The sequence below is a fragment of the Oreochromis niloticus genome, linkage group LG19, assembly GCF_001858045.2.
Source record: "Oreochromis niloticus isolate F11D_XX linkage group LG19, O_niloticus_UMD_NMBU, whole genome shotgun sequence".
In the NCBI taxonomy this organism is placed as follows: domain Eukaryota; kingdom Metazoa; phylum Chordata; class Actinopteri; order Cichliformes; family Cichlidae; genus Oreochromis; species Oreochromis niloticus.
Genome location: NC_031983.2, coordinates 22,075,897 through 22,098,183, shown reverse-complemented (window position 1 = coordinate 22,098,183; position 22,287 = coordinate 22,075,897). Strand labels below are relative to the sequence as shown.

The 22,287-nt window shown below is 40.8% G+C and overlaps 1 protein-coding gene across 1 annotated transcript; it reads left to right on the top strand.

Annotated features, from left to right (window-relative positions):
• The first annotated feature begins 916 nt into the window (after positions 1–916).
• On the top strand, positions 917–22,036 carry trip11 (thyroid hormone receptor interactor 11). The gene is made up of 21 exons (XM_005477458.4): positions 917–1,550; positions 4,722–4,798; positions 5,699–5,809; positions 6,125–6,427; positions 6,543–6,611; positions 6,695–6,860; positions 7,086–7,412; positions 7,617–7,657; positions 8,247–8,345; positions 8,570–8,770; positions 9,048–12,086; positions 12,235–12,375; positions 12,671–12,864; positions 13,284–13,447; positions 13,629–13,732; positions 13,915–14,014; positions 15,088–15,169; positions 15,751–15,865; positions 18,656–18,778; positions 20,299–20,443; positions 20,533–22,036. The coding sequence occupies exons 1-21, from the start codon at positions 1,412–1,414 to the stop codon at positions 20,745–20,747; spliced, it is 5,955 nt and encodes a 1,984-aa protein (XP_005477515.1). The 5' UTR covers positions 917–1,411; the 3' UTR covers positions 20,748–22,036.
• The last annotated feature ends 251 nt before the right edge of the window (positions 22,037–22,287 follow it).

Here is a 22,287-nt window from a genome sequence, read left to right as displayed (position 1 = left end):
GGCTGAGGTATGCTAAATTAACGAAGAACTGGACTAAAAATTGGTGGCAACAGGTCTAATATAGTGATAAATCCAGATGTGAAATTTTTGGTTGAAATCATTGATGTGTACCAGAGGTCAAGAGAGAGGTACAACAGTGCCTATTCACAGCCATCTGTAAACAGAGTGGAGGCTCTGTTGTGATTTGGAGTGCCACTTCATTCAGTGGTGTTGGGGATCTTGTTATAATTGATGGAATTATGAATACAGAAAAGTACAGCCACATTTTGAACCACCATGCCACCATCTGGAAACCATCTGATAAGCAGCGACTTCATATTTCAGCATGACAATGATCCCAAACACACTGCCAGTGTAAGAGCATACCTGGATAGGAAAACACACAGTGGAACCCTGTCAGACATAGACTAGCTTCCCCACAGCCTGGGCATCAACATTAGCAAAATGCTGTCCACATCCAAAAAAGGGTTTTGACCGTCCTTCAAGAAGTCTGGAGAACTGAAGACTGTCTGAAGAAATTATAATAAAGCTTGCCTAAGACACTTCAGGCTGTTTTGAAGAATAAAGGTGATCAGACCAAATACTGAGTTTCAAGCTCTGCTTTTCCCTTATACGCTGTTTTTCGGTATATGTTTGCATGCATTTCGATAAAGCTCTTTCCCATAAGCTCAAAATACTGAGTGGAAGAAATAAGCACTGTAATAAACTAACTGTAGCTTACTGCTTATTTGACAATAATTAATCAACTATCTTAATAATATTTTACATTTTATGAAAAGAAGATATAGTAGTAGTATAGTGTATTTTGTGGAATTTACACCATTTATAATAAACTATTTAAATGAGACTGCAACGCTTTGTGTTCTTCGGGACCTTGAATGCGCCTTCAGTGTGTTGGTCCTCCAGTATCCCACAATGCACCGCTGTCGTGTGCGGTGTCCACGTCAAACTTGACACCCTTCGCCACGGTCGAGTCGATAATGGCTGCAGTCGAGGTGGCACTTTTGGGTCGCTGTGGTGTTTAGATTTGCCAAAAAATTCGCTGAATATTCCTCTCAGGCTGACCGCAGACGACACAGACTCAAACATAAAGTCGTCATCTCAGGTATTAGCTGTCAGACTTCGATATTATGTCCGCCGGTTTTCAGGAACTACTTCGTGTGGACGACCAGCTGTCATTAGCCGGGTTCTGTGCTTGCTAAATGAGCTTCTGTCGGTTTGGAAAGCGACTTTGTCACGCAGGAAAGAAATTGGATTTTAGAATTTACGGGTCCCCCGTGGCTGAGAGTCTCCAGCTGAGCTTGATGAGCGAGCAAGCTGTATTATCTTTCGAGTCTAAGCTAGGCTAGGCTAGCTCCCCTGTTCTCCTCGGCCCTGCTTTGTTTTTGTTTGGTTTTTGTCTCCTCCGAAGATGTCATCGTGGTTGGGGGGAATCGGCTCCGGCCTCGGCCAGTCTCTGGGCCAGGTTAGCGGGAGTCTGTCATCTTTCACCGGGCAGATATCGAACTTTACCAAAGACATGCTGCTGGAGGGTGTAGAAGAAGTCGGAGGTAAGTTTGTTTGTGTTCCTGGTTTGATCCGTGCGATGTCCACATCACCTTTAGAGCACACCTGAGTGAGGCTTTTTCTACACCTCTATGAGACATGCTTTTCAGTTCCAAATTATGATGTACAATTAAAACCTGTGCTGTCTGATACATCAGTCCTAGGTTCAAGAGCATTTTCAGTGTTCAGTTTTGTGTAGAAGATGGACTTGTTTAACTTTATGGTTATATTGCAGTTAATGGGTTATATTGCAGTGCATTTCCTAATTTTCAGATGCGACAGAAAGAGCAGAAACACATCAATTGCTTTTTTTGCGTGACCCACACAAGATAATACTTGACGAAATAGACCTTTTCATCACAAAGAAAATCTGAACTTTTTGGTTGCTCCTCAGCTCTGAATTGTACTTTCACTGAGCATTTTGGATATGACACAACAGATAACAGACACAACTCAGCTTTGTTGAAAGAAATTCAGAAAATAATATAGTAATGGTAAATGGTAAATGGCCAGTATTTGTATAGCGCTTTTACTTAGTCCCTATGGACTCCAAAGCGCTTTACACTACATTCAGTCATCCACCCATTCACACACACACATTCACACACTGCACAGTGCTTATACAAACATTTATATCAGGATCAGAAACGAGTTGCACTGCAGCACAGCTCACTCTAACACCACCACAAACTCCAACCTGAAGTTGAATCATCTTCTTTGTATAAAGATTTAAACTTAACTGACATCACGATTACAGTAGCGCTGTTGTGTTAAACTCTGTCACTTTCAGCTTAGAGTTTCGCTATAAATTGTCAAACCAGTGTGTAAATGTAGTTTACTTTGTTAGGTGTTTGGAATTAATCTCAAATGAGATATAGGCCATTTCCAGTAAATAATAACATTAGTGCTTTACAGCAGCACATAATATAGACAGTGAACTACCTAGCTATGTATTAAACAGGGATGCATACCTTTTAAAATGGTGATTGATTCAAAATGCAGGATAAAATATAAACAAATTGATTTATTAAAAGTTCTGAAAGTTTATTAAGAGTTATGAAAATTTTGAGTTCAGTATCAAGCACAATGTACAATGCAATTTAAAAGTTAAAATTTAAAAAGGCCTTTCATGCAAGTCTTTAGAAGTTCAAATAAATTGCAAGCATTTCTGTATTCTTGTGTATTTACAGTAAAATATCTGCGTATCTAATTAGACACCTGTGACTGTCTGAGTCCTCATTAGATGTAAAAAAACAAAAAAAACAAAACCCCAAAACAATCCATGCTGTGCTGTATATAATTATAGTTATGTGCTATTAGTCTATAAAAGTTAAACAACTTTTTTTGGTCTTAAAAGGAGCTCCTCTGTTTGGCACTGAATGAGTGGGACAGCTAGTATGATAACAGTGTTTGAGTTTTACATCCATTAGCAGTGAACTAAAAGTTCCAAAAGTTTCCAAATTGTTGAAGGGCTGAAACAGCCACTGTGACTTACAGTGTAGGTAGCATTCTTGCATACTTGCATTTCCACACCACCACAGCACTATATTTAAGTTTGAGCTTCTGACAGACATGTGTTGACTGAAAGAACTCTTAGTTCCTGAAAAATAAAATTTTCCTTTTGTGTTTATTACAGTCAAAATTTTCTCAATGGTACATTAAAGTCAGTAATGTCTGAATTTAAAAATAACAATTCAGTTGTAAACTGACAGATAAATTCCAGGTGAGAGCAGCTGAATATGGACATATGGATCGGAGAAACACAGCAGAGTTCACTTATTGTAACACAAAAGTCTGTATCAGTGATTTTGGTGTGGTGCAGTTAAAAAGGTGTCTCTTTCAAACTGACTGTTGCCTGATTAGACTGATGGCTATTGTGCAGCGTGATCTGCTATCAGAACATGGTCAGACTAACTGTAAAGTAGATTCAGCACATTGTTTTAGAATCCTAAAGTGGATTTTTCCCTCTTATGCATTATGTTATTTTCCTGTTACGCTAGTGGATTATTCAGCTTCAGCACTGGTTATTTATATTCCATGTAGACACATTCTTGTATGTTGAAACATATCAATTCCCCATCAGCCTTTGATTTTATCAACTGGAATTTTTTATTTATTAATTTTTTTTACAAATGCATGTTACCAAATATGCGACTTGATTCACGTCTGAAGCTATCAGCAAAGTCAAAGCTCCAACTCTGAGTTCATTTAGGTGCAAGCCTTTAAGCAAACATGGTCCCTCTTTTTTCATTGTCAACTGACTTTTAGCAGCATGTTGTCAACACTGATAGAGAGGCGTTGTTTGATTTCCAAAATTACTCATATTTGGGTTCATATCTGGTTTTTGAACTCATCATCACTAATTTGACTTAACTTAACTTAGACTTAAACTCTAGTTAGTGTTTAACAGTTTTCCTGTCAGAGTGTTGTTTTGAACTCATCGGTCGCTAGATATGAAAAAGGGAGCCGACAGTCTATTTATTTATTTATTTTCAATATTGCATAATGTGAAAATACTGATTGCTGGACTGTGTCGCCAGTGTTGGGCATAGTGTTAAAATGCAGTTATTTTGGATTAGAAGAGCCTCATCAACCTTACCCACTTAAACCCTGAAGTGTCATCCTACTAAAGCAAACATCGATAAATGATAAAACGCTGACAGAAAGAGAACTTTGGCCACAGATTTCCAACTCACAGCTCTAGATAAAAAAAAAATAAGAATGAATTGATATCACTGCAGGAAGGACTTTTAAGTAAACTTTTATTGCTGGATCTTTAACTGAGGCTTGATGTGTCTTCTAATGAATGTTATGTGTTGGCTGAGATTCCTTCAGCTGTTAGATCACATAACTCAGACAAGATGGCGAGGAATGTTCAGCCTGCTCAGCCAAGCATGTTTGTTTATCATGTGAGCAAGGTTAGGCTCCAGTTAGAATCACTTAAATGTGCTACATGCACTATGGTGGATAAAGCAGAAAAGCCCCTCTCATTACAAAAAACAAAACATGTCTATATAAATCTGCATAAAAGTAGTGCAGAAGTGTGTTTTTATTGTGTTTATTGGATTTGTATAACTAAAATGACGCAACAGATTTAAATCATGTGCTGCATTATTTTTACATTGAATCATGAATAATTTTGGAACTGCTACATTTTTTCCCCCATGCAACTACAGATGCGGCCACGGAACTGCAGGTTTCCAATTCCAAGTTGGCTGAAGTCGAGTCTGCGTTTGGTGCTCAGAAATCTGAGGTTAGTCTTTTCACTCTGCAGTATTATAAACTTTTCTGGCTAAAGTCTTTTCACTTGTCATAGCAGGAAATGTGAAACTAATATCATTAACCGTGGGTTTGTTGTTTGGTTTGTGTGTTTTGCTTGTACCTCAATTCATCAAAGCTTTCATAATCATAGTAGAACTTTATCAGTACTATAGAATCATGTTTTAAAGATGGCAATAGGTCCTTCCTTAATGAATAAAAGTAGCAGCATTCTGTATTTTGTCTTCCTGCCAATTAAGATAAATAAGCCAACAGTGAATTTAACCTACTAGCATGCACTGCTTCATATTGCTTATTCCTCTGTGACATTGAGCTCCCACAAAACTATTAAACGCATTAGTGAAAAACACTGTATGCTTCTTTCTTGCCATGAATCAACCTATTGTTGATTTTCAGTCCCTCACACACCATCCTGCTGCTTTAAATACTCTTACAAATGCGTTGTAATCTGTGGCTAAATATAGCACTGGACAAATGTACTACATTAGATCTTCCTTTCTGAGTAACAGTTGCTCAAAGCTACAGCTGTTCCCAGCTGTTTTGTGGCCAGCACTTAACCATATAAAAACATAAGGCTATGTACTCTGCGATGTGCTTTTTATGGTCACAATCAGATTTAAGTCTCTGGAAGGATTAAATAAGCTTGGAGCTCAGTGCGACTGAAAAAAAGTAGATGGAAAAGTTGTAAAATAGACAGAAATGGGTTAATATTGTTGGTTTAGTTTTGGGGGAAAATGCAGTATTTTAGTGTCTCTGAGATCCAATATGTCTGCCTTGTAGTTGATTGTGATCCCTATAAAATTTGTAAATACATTCTAATTTGCTGAATGTTTCTGTATTTCGGTCTTTTGTCCTTGATTTGTCTTTGTTGCAGTATGAGAGATTGCGAAAGCTTCATGCAGAGCTTGAGGAGAAGCTGGAGGCAGCGGAGATCCAAATCAAGCGTCAGTCTGCAGAATACAGGACCCTGCTGCAGCAGAAAGATGTATGTACACATGAATTTAACAGTGTTGGCTTTAAGTGAGAGAAGATTGAAAAGTGGTTAAGACACATTATTTCATTTTTAGATGTATTAAAATGTTTTGTATGCGCCAACATGTGAACGCTGTTTGCAGATGTGCCAGTAACATTAGGAGTTTATCTGCAATGAAAAGCTACTTAAGAAAGGAATTTCAGCTCTAAATAGACATGTATGTCTTGCCTAAATCAAACTCGCCGTTTGTGCTTTGTTAGACTAAGACAAACCCAGTTTCATTTGGAAGTCTTTTAAGGGAAAGTCTTGTAATTTTTGTCCTTTCAGGTGGAGATTAGTCACCTGAAAGCTCGGCAGAGTGGGCTTCAAGAAGAAGTCCAGAAGCTACAGCAATCAGCCCAGTCTGCTTCAGCTGGCCCTGCGATGCTGCCCGTAACCACTACGTCATCGTCCACTACCTCCTCTTCTGCTTCCTCTTTCCTGTTACGTCACCCAGGATCTCACCAGGGCTTCCATGGTGAAGAAATGGACCTCAGCGATGTGATCTGGTCGCAGCAAGAGATCAATAGGCTGTCGACAGAAGTCATGCGTCTGGAGTCGGAGGTAGCACACTGGCGACGAATGTCTCAGGTAAGACTACAGAAGAATTAGATGATTATGGAACAGATGGTTTTACCTTTTGAATATTTTTTTAAAATAACCACATGAACACACTTTTTGTTTGTTTGTTTGTTTTTTGTAACAGGCATCAACAGCAACAGGAGCTGGTAATGGCGACCACAGTGAGATTCTCAAGCTTCAAAGGACTATTAAGGTAAATGATATGGTCTCTTACTGTTGTCTGTACAAATGATACTGCGTTTTTCTAACTTTGCTGCTGTGGGTTCTTCATTTCAGGAGCTTCGAGATGAGATGAGTCGTGAGGTGGATGAACACCAGCATGAACTTGCAGCTCTGCAGGATGCCCAGCGACAGAAGCTGGCAGATGTCACCCGGCGGCACAGGCAGGAGCTGGCAGAGTACGAGGAGAGGATAGAGGAGCTGGAGGAACAGATTCAGAGTGGTCAGCTCATTTTTGGAATAACTATGGGAAGCTTGGGCAATTAGGGACTTTTGAGAGTTCATTGCTCCACTGATCTGCTATGACCTAAATTCTTACAGTGTCTTAGAGCTACGCACATATTTAAATGCATCTGACGTAGAATAGTTCTATTAGAGAAAGTATCTTAGTTGCACTACTCTGGTGTCACACACAAATAAATTTGCTCCTCTTAATAATTTTCTCCAGGTGGTGGTCAGCCCACCTCTGTGTCAGACACCTCCAAGCTGCATGAACTCCATGAAACCATACAGTCCCTGCAAGAAGCAGCGGAGCAGCGTGAGAAGCAGCTGGCCGAACTGTCTGCCAGTTTGGAGGAGGCACAGAAGATACAAGCCTCACTGCAGCTTGAGAAGGATGATGCTCAGCAAGAGAATACCGGGCTCCTGCAGAACTACACGCGGCTGCAGGCCTCCGTGGCTGAGCTCCAGACACGAGTTCAAGAGCAGGAGGGGAAGGCTTTGCAAAAAGCCCAGCTAGACCACGAGATCCAAATGTTAAGAAATAGCCTTGCAGGTATTCATTGTGTTAAATTATGGCTTATTCATATGGATGTGTTATCTGCTTAATTAACATTCTTTATTGATGTTGCAGCTATAGCTAATTCTAATTTGTATTGTAGGAGCTGTATATAGATCACATGTAGATGCAGAAAATTGTCATAGATTTCACTTTTTAAGCCATTGCATCTGTATATTAACTAAAATGTCCACTTTCCAGCTGCAGAAAAGGAAATAGAGAGACTGAAAAACCTGGATGAGGTAAGCATGAAGATCAGCAATATGCACATGTTTGTATATACTGTGTGACTCCGGCTATAAAAGCAAAAACTGTACCTGTGTGTAAGTTTGGCTACCTATCTTTTAATCTTGTCATCTGGTGATGTGCTGCACTGTTTCATGTGCTTGTGCTGCTTTTTGTTTACACTGGATTTTCAATCCTGAACACTTTGTGATGGACTTCAGTCACATTGATTCAGCTTTCTTGTTGAAGATCATCACTCGTGATAAGATTTGCGTTTCCAGCTGTGACTCAGATCAAACAGCAGTCTCAAATGGAAAGCTTGCATTGACTAAGCACAAAGTCAACACATCAGGTCAGGAGTGCAAACAGGATCAGGCTTGCCACATTCAAGGAGGTTGTGTACCATTCCTTTGAAAAAGAAAGAGGAGACCTAGTGCATGACAAATGTGACGCCAAAGAAAGACAGACCTTCAAGAGAGTTGCACAAGATGAAGACCTAAATGGGGATAACAGATACATTTAAATGGTGTGCAGTTTTTGCATTTAATGGCTGGAGTCACCTCCATAAGCTTCTCCAATTAATTTAATGACTTATTTTAACTTTAGGCAGAACCAAAGGAAGAAGTCGAGCATGCAGACATCTTAGAACTGAACACCATTATTGGAGCACTGAGACAAGAAAAGGAAGACTTGGAACAAGAAAAGGTTTGTTTATATTGTACAGAAATATTATTTTAGTCACCCGTGAGTTTATTTGACTTTGTTTTCGGTGTAATTGTGTCAGTTAGTGGTAAGAAGAAAAACCGTACTCAGACAACACAGTGTCAGCAAAGAAAAACAAAAGGTGGTTTTGTTGATCGGTTCTGCCAATAATGGGTTGCGGAAGGTACTCGGTCTCTGTAAGTGAGTTTCTGATTTTCTGTCCACAGCTTAATCTGCAAGAAAGACTTAAAGTGGCAGAAGAACAACTAGTCAGCAGAAATGAAGCTGAGTCTGATTTGGAGTCATTGGATGATTTGAAGGCAGAATTGGGGAGGAGAGAAAAGGCCCTGAGAGCTACTGAGGAGGAGCGGGACACACTGATGTCTGAACTGGAGGAACTAGACCGACAAAACCAGGAAGCTACACAGGTCTGCGTGACTTTGGTGCTTTATCTCTTTGTTTATTGTTTATTTCAGCATCTTATTTAGAGATGTTTGATATCAAGTGTCAAAGTGTTTAAAATGTTTAACTTGATTAGAAAAACATACAATAAATAACTCAGCCTTTTCCTCAGCAGTTATACGCAGTCTGTATAGTTTACCCTAATAAAACATCTTGTTTTGAAAAAACAAAAAATACCGTCCAACTTGATACAGCAAAGCCCAACAGTAGAGACAATATTAACACTTTGTTTTTCTACTTTAGCATATGATCTCAGTGAAAGAGCAGCTCTCTGGACAGCTGAAAGAGGCCGAGACAGAGCTGAAAAGAATGACTGCAGAGCTCAACACATCCAATGACCAGAAAAGGGCACTTGAGCAAGAGCTGGAGTCCCAAAAAGAGAAAATGAGCCAGAGTGCTTTTACCCTTAACGAACTGCATATGGGGAAACAGCAATTGGAACGGACAGTGAAAGAGCTAAAAGACAAACTGGGACACGCACAGGAGCAGAGCCGGGATGCACGCAGAGAGGTCAGCGAGCTAAAGAAGTCCCTGCAGGAGAAAGAGGAGCTGTTATCGGCTGCTAAAGCAAAACTTTATGAAGGAAGGGAGAGAGCAAGTGAGGCACAGGGTACTAATGAGGCGCTAGCAGAGAAGGAGAGAGAGTTGTCAGACCTCAGGAGAGAATTGGATGAGATGAGGCGCTCCCACGAGAAGGTGATGTCTGAAGACTATGAGTTGAAGGTGGAGAACAGGAGGTTCAAGGCGGACAATGAGCAGACCTTGGGTAAAGTGGAAGAACTAACCAGACAGCTGAAGGAAAGCCAGGGTGTTCTGAACAGGGTTGTGAGGGAGAAGGATACTCGTATTGAAGCTTTAAAGCTGGAGAAATATCAGCTCGAAGGTGAATTGACGCAGGCTGAGAACAAACTAAAAGAACAGGTAAAACAGTACCAGCAGACCATCGAGGAGTTAACTCGAGCTCGATCTATGGACGCCTCTGCTTTGCAGACTGAGCATGAACGTGCCATCAAACTAAACCAGGAGAAAGACATGGAGATTGCTCAGCTGAAAAGAGATGTGGAGCAGGTGGCAGCTGACCACAGAGACACCAATGAGATGCTATCGATCACAGTTGCAGGGCAGAAGCAGCTGACGGATTTGCTGCAAGAGAAAGATGTCTTTATGGACACTTTAAAACAAAATGCTGCAGATTTACAGACAGAGCTGGATAATAAGGTTTCAGTTTTCACCAAGGAAGTTGAAACACTCAAACAGTCGCTAGATGAAAAGGATAAGCAGCTGGGAGGTATGAAGGAGGAGAACAGCCATCTGAAAGAGGAGATTGACCGCCTCAGGGATCAGCAGAGCAGACCTCTACCTCTGGCTGAGCCCAGGACTCTGGACATCATCACAGAGCTGGAGACAGAGATCACCCAACTCAAATCCTCCCGTAATGCCCTGGAAGAGGAGGTCCAGACTCTGAGGAGAACCACTGAGGAACAGCAAGCTTCTCTACTTCTCTCTCAACAGTCTCTGCAGGCTCAGCAGAGTGAGATTGAACAGGCTCGTGCTCACCATCAGCAGACAACACTAAACTACGACAGACTCATCCAGGCCAGAGACGAAGAGATAACCCGCCTCCAGCAAACTGTAGAGCAGCTTAGTGAGAGTCAGAGCAGAGCCAACTCTCCGTCTGTGCAGGGAGAGGTCATCTTGCAGGAGGAAAAGACTCAGACCCTAAATCAGGAGAATGGCAATGAGAAACACGACCTGTCTAAGGTAGATATAGAAAGACTGGTGAGGGGCATCAAGGAGAAAGAGACTGAGATCACCCAGCTTAATGAGAAGAACCTGTCACTGACCAGGCAGCTGGATCAGCTGGTGGTTTCTCGTGACGAAGTGGGAAAGCTCTCACAGATGATCATGCAGAAGGATCTTGAAATTCAGGCACTTCATGCCAGAGTTTCCATGGGAGGCGGACACAGCCAGGATGTCATGTTCTTACAGCAGCAGCTACAGGCATACGCTGTGGAGAGAGAGCAAGTGATTGCCGTGCTTAACGAGAAGACCAGAGAAAACAGCCAGCTTCGGTCCGACTATCACCGCCTCATGGATATCATGGCCGGAAAGGAAGCAGCCCTGTTGAAGCTTCAGCAGGAAAATCAGCGCCTCTCTAACATGAGCGATCCCTCGGGAAGCCAGGAGATGTTCAAGGAGACCATCCAGAATCTGTCTCGAATTATTAGGGAGAAGGACATAGAGATCGATGCATTGACCCAGAAGTGCCAAACGCTGGTGACCGTCCTGCAGTCCTCAGGAGGAGAGCCCGGTGCTGGCTCTGGAGGGGTCAGCAGCAACCAGTTTGAGGAGCTACTGCAGGAGAGGGACACACTGAAGCAACAGGTGAAGAAGATGGAGGAGTGGAAGCAGCAGGTCATCACAACAGTCAAGAACATGCAGCACGAGTCGGCTCAGCTGCACGAGGAGCTGATCAAACTCCAGAGTCAGGTTTCTGCCGACAGTGACTGTAGCTCAAAGCTCTCAGTGGACTACGCTCGACTGGTCCAGAATTACGAGCAGAAGGAAAGGAGATTGGGAAGTCTGAGTCTGGAACTCGCACAGGTTCAACAAACCATTACCCAGCTCAGCAGCACAAAGGATGTCCTGTTAGGCAAACTGGACAGCGTCACGCAGACACCTGAAGTCATAGCCACTCAGTGTAGTGGCTCTTCTCTCAGTACTGATGCTCCAAGCCATCAGCCAGATTCCGCTGTAAAAGATGAGAAGATACAGCAAGAAGTTGTTCAACTAAAAGCACAGTTGACTGAGAAAGAAAACACGATCAGGACTCTTCAAGAAAACAACCACAGACTCTCCAACTCCGCGTCTGCCTCTGAAAGCGAGCAGCGAAGTCAGGCAGAGGAGGCTCGACAGGTCAGAGAGAGACTGGAGGCCTTGCAGAGGTCTGTGAGGGAGAAAGACTTGCTCATCAAAAGCAAAGGAGACCAACTAGTTCAAGTAAGTGAAGCACTACGTAACCGTGAGAATGACAACGAGGTTCTGAAGCAGGCTGTGACCAACCTCAAAGAGCGTGCGCTCATTCTTGAGATGGACGTGAAGAAGCTAAAGGAGGAGAACGAGCTGGTTGCTGCACGCTCTCGAGAGAAAGAGTCAGAGTTTAGAGCTCTGCAGGAAACTAACATGCAGGTTTCCCTCCTGCTGCGAGAGAAGGAGTTTGAACTGAGTGCGATGAGCGAGAAGGCTGCCACTGTGGAGAAACTGCTCAAAGACAAAGAGCAGGTCAGTAACTTTTTTTTTTTTTGTGGTTAAATTTATACTGACGCATTTTAGTAATGGAATTCATCGATCAGCGTCATTTTAGACAGGAAACTTTGTCATTTATTCTTTCAAAATTTTTTATGATTTACTGTTTATTGCTCTCTTGTAGGGTAAATCTGGTGAGCTGAATCAGCTCCTGAACGAAGTGAAGTCCATGCAGGACAAAGCTGTGGCATTTCAGCAGGAGAGGGATCAGGTGATGATGGCACTCAAGCAGAAGCAAATGGAGACTACGGCATTACAGACTGAGGTAAGAGAACAATATTCACCCATCGCCCTTAATTTTACTTGTGGAGGTATTGTAACTTCATATGGAACCATCCAGGTTACCAAGTTTAATTATCGGGCATCATTATACATGCTCTGTTGTTTTCATTCATTAAATACTCAGACTATTGCAGTATTGAATCTCTTGTATATATTGTATATATACCCTATAACAGTATAGTCAAGTAAATACTTGTCTGTTGATAATAAGACATGGCTGCTTCAAGTTAAATGGCACTGTGCTGAAGCTATCTTTTTTTTTGTTTGGTTGTTTACAGCTCCAACATGTGAGAGACAAAGAGCACCGCCTAAACTTGGAGCTTGAACGGTTGCGTAATCACCTGTTGGAGATTGAAGATTCATACACGAGAGAAGCCCTCGCTGCAGAGGACAGAGAGACAGAGCTCCGCAGGAAGGTGGCTCTGCTGGATGACAGACTGACGACATCCTCAAGTGCTGTGGAGAGTGCCAGGTTAGCATAAAACTAATGTGTGTTTTAAAAGGTTTGATTAAAGACTGATAAAATCACCAGGAACTGTTCTATACTTACTGTAATTAGTTCAGGTGTTTTCTTTATGTATGTTGCACTTTGTTCTCATTGACAAGGAAGCGGAAATGCATAGAAATAACACATCTACAGTAGGCTTTCTTCACCCTTGACCTTTTTACATAAAAGGTTTAAACCTGGTAGGATCAAATATTTTTTTGTCAAACTAAAGTGTTGTTTGACCCACTAGCTGACAACTAATTATTTACTGATTATAAAACTGTTACTTTCACTTGGATCCAACATTGCTGTTTGACACTAAAATAATTTTGCATGAAAACGTTTTAAAATTATTTTAGTGTCATTCTTATTGTGTTTCTACTTACCCGTCCTCTCTCTTCCAGTCAACAGGCCAGCATGCAGGTAGAGTCTCTGCAGGAGCAGTTAATTGGGGTGGTGAAGCAGAGAGACGATGCGCTGGCCCAACTCAGAACCTCTCAGGAACAAGTCAACCAGTATGCAGTGTCACTCTCCAACCTGCAGATGGTGCTAGAGCAATTCCAACAAGGCGAGTTTGAGGGCTTCAAAGAGATCTTTGCTGTTTAGATCAGACTCGAGCAGGATAATTGTATCTGTTATCCTGGAATATTTAAAACTGTGTTTTCCTCATAGCACTTTACAGTTGGTGTACCCGGCAATGCCTTTTTGGATTACTTTTAGTAATACTTTTATCTGCATTTCTCCGACAGAAGAGAAAGCCATGTACTCAGCAGAACTTGAGAAGCACAAGAAGGAGAAAGAGGAGTGGAAAAGAAAAGCTCTGAAACTGGAGGACCAAGCTTCTGCTCTCCAGGTAAACCAGCAGCCAATCACCTATCAGAGAATCATACCAGTGATTAGCATCAGTAGCACTATTTTTTTAAATTTTTTTTTAAAAGTTGATAGATATCAAAATGTCATATAATCTTTTGAAGACAAACATTAATAAAAATCAGTAAGACAAACGTTATGTACCGCTGTAACTTTCTCTGTCAGATGAACCTGGATGAAGCCAACGCTGCTCTAGATTCAGCATCTCGTCTCACAGATCAGCTCGATCTGAAGGAGGAACAAATTGAGGAGCTGAAAAAACAAGGTGAGCTTCAGCCAAGCGTTTTCACCTACTGACTTCAACATGTCTTTATTTTCTTAAATTTTTTATTTTTTTAAACCTCAACTATAAATGTTGTGTTAATGGTGTCTTTATCAGACTGTATAAAGCTCAGCATTCCAGCTTTACTGAAAAATGAATCCTCGTGAGGTTGCAATAAAACGGCTGTCTTTAAGGCTGGCTGGGTTTAAAGATCACAGCACTTTCTAAAGCTCGTATGGAAGGCATCTGCCAGCCTTTGAAGAAACACTTACCTCCCTTGCATAGGCCAAGTAAAGGACCAAATTAGTGAAACTGTAACTCTCTCAAGTGGGAAGCCATTATTTGTTTCACACTCGGCAGCAGATTTCATTCCTATCAGATATGAACATTACATCACAGCAAATTCTCAGACTGTTTTTTTTCTTACTGCTCTCTGGCTGTTCAGACTTTGTCCAGACCTGATACGAGGCTCTATATTTTCTTTACAAATCAGTCACCTATATGAAAATTTACATTGTGTCTAAAAATAGTTGATTAACTGTGAGAACACACTGAACAGTCTAGCTTTGGTATGTCTGTGGAGCATTGCTCTAGTTTGTGCCTGTCATTTGAACCACAGATTAACATATCTGAGATTCAGAAAAGTAAATAGCCTGCAATCTTTGTAAATCCAGATCTTTTTGCAACACTAACAGCTTGCTGAAAGTTTTTCTGACTCATTTAAGACTTTGCCAAACATTTTTTTGCACTGTATTTTCCACCTTAGCAGCCAGAAAACATACACATTTTTTATTTTTTGTTATTGTTGTGTTATCCTAATTTCCTATGAAATAGTACAATTTATTGCTTGTCATTTGCAATTTGTCGTTACATCTGTTAATAAACAGAATAGAAAAATGTTGTATTTGTGCAATCGCTGTTGTATTTTTAATCAAGAAGGATTAGAGGAGTCTGTAACTGTATCACTGTGGTTTCACTGCAGATGTTGAAACACAAGAGGCACAAAGTGGCCCATGTACAGCAGAGGCATGAACATTACTGTTAAAGTTGTCACTCTGTTTGTTTCCATGTTGCAGTGGATGTGAGGCAGGAGATGCTGGAAGAGGCACAGAGGAAACTCATGAACCTTTTGAACAGCACAGAGGGAAAAATAGACAAGTAAGTTTCAAGTACATTTCTGTTAAATATTAGTTCCAGTTTATTTAGATTATGATTACATTTTTCCATTGTTTTTAAATGGATTATTCTTAAATCCTCAGGTAGATTTCCCAGTTTCAAGTTCTCATTTTTTTTAACTTTGAAATTGAGAGGATCAAGTTTATGATTGAAGCAGTTTGTTCCCATTTAGGGAAAACCAGGTGAATCAAACTAAACCTTTTCTGTTAAACTGAAGTGATTGAATTCTTTTTTTTCTAGGTTGAAAAAAATACTTTCCATCTTTAGCAACATAAATCCTTCCAAATTGTACTAAGTTCACGGAAACTGGATTATTTTAGAGATACGTGGTCTTAAAAGGATTGCAGCAATTATGGAAAAGAAATGTACCCTTCTAGCCAGTATAGTGTTTAGTGCTATAAATAAGCTTTGATGAAGATTGATGCGTTTTGAATTTAGGTATTGTTCATGCAGCTGCATAAAAATGGATCATAGCCACATCTTTGGTTTTTTTTGTTGTTGTTTTTTTAAACCTTGAATTACATCATCAGTCAACGTTGCTGCCCATGTTGTTCTTTCTGCAGGGTCCTGATGCGTAACTTGTTCTTGGGATACTTCCACTCGCCCAAAACCAAGCGTGCCGATGTGCTGAGGCTCATGGGAAGTGTCTTGGGTCTAAACCGAGAAGATGTTGAAAAGGTGAGAGATTTCTGGACTGACAATAATCATTTTGTTTCATTGATTTTTTTGCAAAAAGTCCAATTACCTAAAAGCATTGTTAGCAAAGAAGTGACAATAGTGCGACAGTGTCTGTCCGTTAGCAGCTGGTTTGCTTCTCTTAAAACTCTGTTGAATTAGTAGAAAACCAAAAAATGAAAATCTGTTTAATTAAAAATAAAACTCACTTTTTAACATCTTTATGCTTCCTGCAGTAATCACTAAAAGGTTTGTAATGTTGAATGTTGGTTATTTGCCAAATGAATTAAGTGTTTAAAGATTTATACGTGCAAAATTCTTGACCCACCCCTCATCATTTCATATTTTCCTTCCAAGGAGTCAGTTTGTTGTAATTATTTTAAAATGCTCTTGGGCAATAATTCTCCAATAATCTGAAGGTCTTTCAAAGTTTTTCTTTGGACATCAGCTGCCTTTTTTTTTTTTTTTCTTCAATCATTTTCAGTCCATTTTCAGAGGAATGTATTTGTGTGTGTTTGTTTGTTTAGCCACTTCATACTGACCTATGAACCATTACAGCATTATAAGGTACCTAATTCAAGGGATGAACTAGTTTTGTCTACACATTATATGCAATTCAACAAAACACACTATCTTTAGACATTTCGATACTAGCAGCATGTTGCAAAAACATGTGGAAAACAAAAGAAGTGCCAGGGCCAAAATATTATGTACAGCAGTTGAACAGTATTTGAAAGCCATGTCTTTAAGAAATGGCAAAAGAAATCGAGCAAAGGCCTCAAGACATGAGAGATGCATTTGGCCCTTCAGTTGATCCATCTACTGTTCACTGAAGCCTCATCAGATTGGCCTCTTGTCTACTTTGTGTTCCCCAACACTCACACATGGACTCATCTTTTCACTATTAATATTATATTTACGCTTTATACTCCAGCGTGGTGTTTCACTCTTGTGTGCATTCACAGTCAGAATCATCAGCTAGCTGCTGTCTGTACTTCCATGAGTGTCCATGCCTAACATGCTACTGCATAAATAGATGAGGTTGATTAAAAGATCGGCGACAGCTGTGCCACTCGGCTTTTCCTTAACACTGAACCTCTGAACCTTCCTCTCCACATCTCCTCCTGCAGCCGAGCCAAAACCACACCCGCCACCACAGTCTCAGTGGAAATGTGGATGTCAAGAATTGTTTTTTTTAAGGAAGGGAAAGGGGGAGAAAAGGATGAGGTTTGCCAAATTACACAAGAATTGGACTGAAAATCAGTAACAACAGGTCTTATGGAGTGATGAAATTTGAATTTTTTGGCTCAGTCATCAACAATAAGTACAGTGAAGGTCAGAAGAGCAGAACAACAGTGAGTGTCTGCAGCCATCTGTGAAACACAGTGGAGGCTCTGTCATGGTTTGGGGCTGCGTTTCAGGCAGTGGTGTCTGGGATCTTGTCACATGAAATAATGATAACAGGAAAGTTAGATATGCAAAGTGCTGCAGGCTTGAGTTTGTGAGCATCTCCTGCCACGTGGGATGATGGGACTCCCAGACAGCACTTACAGAGGGAGACGAATGTAGCAGTAGGAAAAAAAAAAAAAGAAGGAGAATTTCTACACAAGCCGTGGGGGAAAAAAAGCCTTCTGCACTCCCTTTTCCATCAGTATTTTAAAAATACAGCTTTCTCCAGCGACACCTTTTTCTGTTGAAGAAACTCCAGCAAGTTGAGTTTAAAATGAGTCAAATATTAATTGCAGCAAAATTGCACCTGTGTAGTATTTTTAAATGTTCCACCGTTAACACTGCGTTGGCACACTTTTGGCAAAAATATTTACCTATGTCGGCTTCACAAGATGTTACATTTATGTCAGGCTGATCACTGTTAGTTTAGCGTCCGTTTAGTTCAGTGGCTGATTCCATTGTTTACATTCTCCGTCACAGGTCACGCTGACACTCTGTCAACAGGCCTTTTTGAAATTTTTGACAGGATGAATTGGGTAATGATGTCCTTCAGATATCGTTCAGTGATCTACAAAGTTGTCTAACAGTCTCTTTTGACTCCAGCAGTCCCTGAAAATCCTCTCGGAGCTCAGCCCTGGAAAAAAAAAAGCATTTTCTTGTCCAGATCTTGAAGTACTCTGGCGCGATTCCCACAGGGCTCCCGCCAGAGTACTCCAAGTATATTACCCAACACTCCTAAAAGAAAACAGATACAGAGTGAGGGGCAATGCGATTACAACTCCTCAGAAGAGCCATTTTATTGTGTTGGAAATCATTCTACTTTTTTTCTCGTCTCTTCTTCATTTCCTGTTAATGCTAATTAAATTTTCCACTCAACTCGTGTTTATGGGAGCCAAGTGTCCCACAAAACCAGGCAAGTTTTCAGAATCTGTCTCTGTAGAGGAGCTAACCCCCTTTCTTGTCCCTTTTTAAGCCTTATGCTGTCATCCATACAGTCTATATGGGTTCTGTCCAGTTAAATCCTGCCAGAGAACTGATGATTCGGATTAGGTAGGGCTGTGCGATAGCAAGTAAAGCTTCTTCTACAAAGTTTGGACTTGGAGTAAGTGACAGGGGTTAACTTTCCATAAAGTTTTGGCAAGCGCTGAAAGGGAAAGAACTTTGTGACAAAGAAAATCCCAAAAAGTAGCCTGAATCATCAGTGTCACCTTTTCTTTGCCAGCGCTGTTCATCCTTGTGCTTGTTTAAATAAAAATTAAGTCTATTTTGTGTATTTGATCATAGCAAATCGGTGTATTTGTTTTAAATATCCTAAATATTTATCTGCACTTCTCCTACCTACAGATGCTGGAGGAGGACAGGGGCCACGGTGTTACTGGATGGGTATCGAGCTGGTTGGGAAGCAGAGGAGCACAAAGTGTCCCAAACACTCCACAGAGACCCACCAGTGGCCAAGCGCTCAACTCTGTAAGAAATGATTCACAGTTCTCACTGTATATATTTTACCCTGAAGAATGGAACCCAACCCAACAGTTCCTTAAACTGTCTTTCATCACCATGAAGCGCAGCACTTACAGAGGATTCATTAAAGAGAAATACTGACAAGAATTCTGTACTTAATAGCCACAATTACAATTAGGCTCAAACAAAATCAATAACGAAAAGTCATGATTCTGACAGAAGACCACACATGAATAGGGATGGGTATCGCTTAGGTTTTATCCGATACCGGTGCCAAACCGGTACTTTTGAAACGGTGCCGGTGCTTAAACGGTGCTCGAACAGGTGCTTAAAGAATGGAGAACATAAACTTTGTCCAAAAACCTCTTATGTTTTTATTTTTAGCAGTCTCTTTTTTTCTGCAAAATGATAACCAAGTTAGCCTTTTCTGTTGATACAACACACCTCCTGTGGTTGGAACCGGTGCTTAAACAATGGAAAACACAAACTTTGTCCTAAAACCTCTCATGTTGAGCTGTTTGGGGGTTTTTTGCAAAAAGATCATATTAGCCTTCTGTGGAGCTATACGGCTAAGCTACTCACGCAGAGAAGAACGGCTGCTGCTGCCATCATCATCCGTCATCATTTCTGCTACACTGACAGGGCTAGGGGCCAGGACTCTACTCTTCGGGTTCTTGGGGGATGTTGCTAACTCCGGGTCCGATAACAGGCACCACACCAGCAGTAGATGTGCTCCGTGTGAGGTCTTGCAGCAAGCTATCAAATACAGTGCATTTCTCGGCTTTTAAAAAAAAACGCTATGCGTCGCCAGGTGTTTCACCAGATTCGAGGTGTTACCTCCTTTGCACAGTATCACCTTAAAGCACTTGTTGCAGGCTGCTGAGTTTGCATAATGGTACCGGATACCGGTACCCATCCCTACACATGAACACACAAACCCACAGTCCTACTATTTTTTTTACATCACTTTTTAGCCTTTATTTTAAATAGAAAACAGTCGGCAGACTCGATCCAAGGTCTGAACTTCTAAAATGTCCTCAAAATGTAGAAAGTGCAGTGGTAGAGTACACAGTGAAACGAGACAGCGTTCCTCCACGACCATGGTGCTACATATGACATATAACAATCAACACAGGACTACATTAAGTTCAATGTGCAAAAATTGCAAAAAAACACAAAGACAGTGCAACACCAGACAGAACAGAATGATATAGACACAAGACAGTGCAAACACAACAGTGCAATGGAAATCTGCAAAAGACTGAGATGATAACAACAATTACATATAAAACCCTTTACAAAATAAAGCTGCTTTTTCAGCAAAATAAATGCTTTCTTAATATTAGTACTTGTGAAGAATCCACATTTAAAGAATTACAGAATACGTTTTTTGAAAATTTCAGCTTATTTTTTTACCAGGATGGTACTGTGATGCTAGCTCTTTACTTTGGTTTTCAGAAAGAATTTCTTCATTTGGCTCAGTAAAATGCCTCATTCACTCACTGTCATGTTCCTTGTTGTTGCAGTCCTTCTCTGAGATGTTTGTGAAATTCCTGGAGATAGAGTCGACTCCCTCTCTGCCTGCACCAAAGCTTCCGGTTCATGACATCAAGCCTCTGAGCGCCCCACCCGCGGGAAGAACCAGCAGCGGCACTTCCAGCATGGCCGCAGGTAAATGGCCCACTTAAAAGAAAAACACTCGCTTCTTATTTCCTTTCACACATCCAGCTTTATTTAAATTTAAGCCTCTTTCTTCTCAGGGGCTCCAGTTTCCCTGAAGCGAGCCGGTGATTCCAATCCGTTCCTGGCCCCTCGCTCTGCAGCGGTACCTCTGCTGGCTGGTTCCAGCTCTGGGGGCCCAGGAGGCCACCTGCTGATGAAGCCCATCTCTGACACCCTGCCCACCTTCACTCCTGTGCCGGTCTCAGCTGAGGCCAGCGGTGGAGCCGTGCTCAAAGACTTGTTAAAGCAGTGATCAGCCCTGTGAGGAGTGCAACACAGATGTCTTAATTTAGCCAACACAAGTTTTACACTACAAAGACTGAGATCTTGGAGCAGATCTGCTTCTTTTTGCTGCTTTCTTTACTTTCTGCAAAAATAAATGAGCAGAGCGTTCACAAAGGCTTAATGTCACCATTTCGGGGAGATGATTAAAACAGAAGTTATTAGTTTTTTTTTTGTTTTTTTTTTGTTTTTTTAGATTCTGTTTCACTTGCAATTACTGTTCTATGCAACAGACTCTCCCTTTACACACCAGTGAAAGTGTTTCCCGCTCAGAATTATTGATAGGTGATCAATGATGAGACTCTACCTTCAAAAACGATGCAGGATCGGAGCATTTGAAAGTTTTGAGGCATTCGGAGGGAGAGTTTTCAAAGATCTGGTCATCTGAGTTACATTCTGATTTTTATTTATCGCACCACATCTGAACACAAGTGACCTTTTTCAGCTCCGTCTGCGCAGTACAATACAAGTGGGCTAGATCTAATCATCACCTCTGTTAGCAAGAGGAAACACGTCCTTCTTGGAACAACTTTTTATTTGTTGAATACTTTTGTTTTTCTTTTCAGCAATGCAGTGAGCTGTTTCTTATCCAGGACTCGCCTGAAACACTCTGGCAGCGGCAGCCTGCATAGAGATTTATGTGGTTCAGTACATCTGTTAAAACCATAAAGACATTTCTGCAGAAATCTTGTCTTTTCCAGACGGCTAGACTGTGATATGCAATAAGCGTTGTAATTATGGCTATAACTGCTGACTGTGGTTGATCGGAAGCTTGAGACTGCTCTTATGTTTAAGTAAAGTACTATTATATAGTTATATATATGTGTAAAAATGGGTGGTGTTATTTTGTTTTCTATTTATAGGCACTGAGGATGTTGTGGAAGTAAAAAAAGTGCCTGCGTTTTTTTTCCCCTAATTTCATAGTTCTATAATCAGGATTGTAAAAAATAATATAAAAAATATATATTTACAAAATTGCACATTTAGAAGGACCACAGTAGCAGAAGCTGCTCTACATTTTTGTATAGACATCAATCAGCTGCTGCAGAAGGAATGTTACAGGGCTTCTCCAGGTGTAATGATTAAATGTACAAACTGTAAATCCTCCTTGAAAAGAATTTTTGTAGATGTAAAATCTGAAACACTTGGGCGTCTAAAAGGAGTCGGGTTGCCTCGGACTTTGATGGGCTTTACTTAAGTTTAGTACCCGTGAATTAATTGGGATTTTAACATCAAATAAAGGTACCACTGCTGACCCCATGCTTGTGTGCATCTTGTCATTTTTACCGTTTTTATAGATAGATAGATAGATAGATAGATAGATAGATAGATAGATAGATAGATATAGATATATTAATAGATAGATATATATATATTTAACGCCAGGTTTTAGGCATCTGAACCACATGTGGCTACTACAGCGCGGATAGCGTACGTTTCCTGCGACAGATGTGCAGTGTCATTCAACTGGGGTAAGGGGGTGGGGTGGGCTGTTTATATCTTTGGAAAAC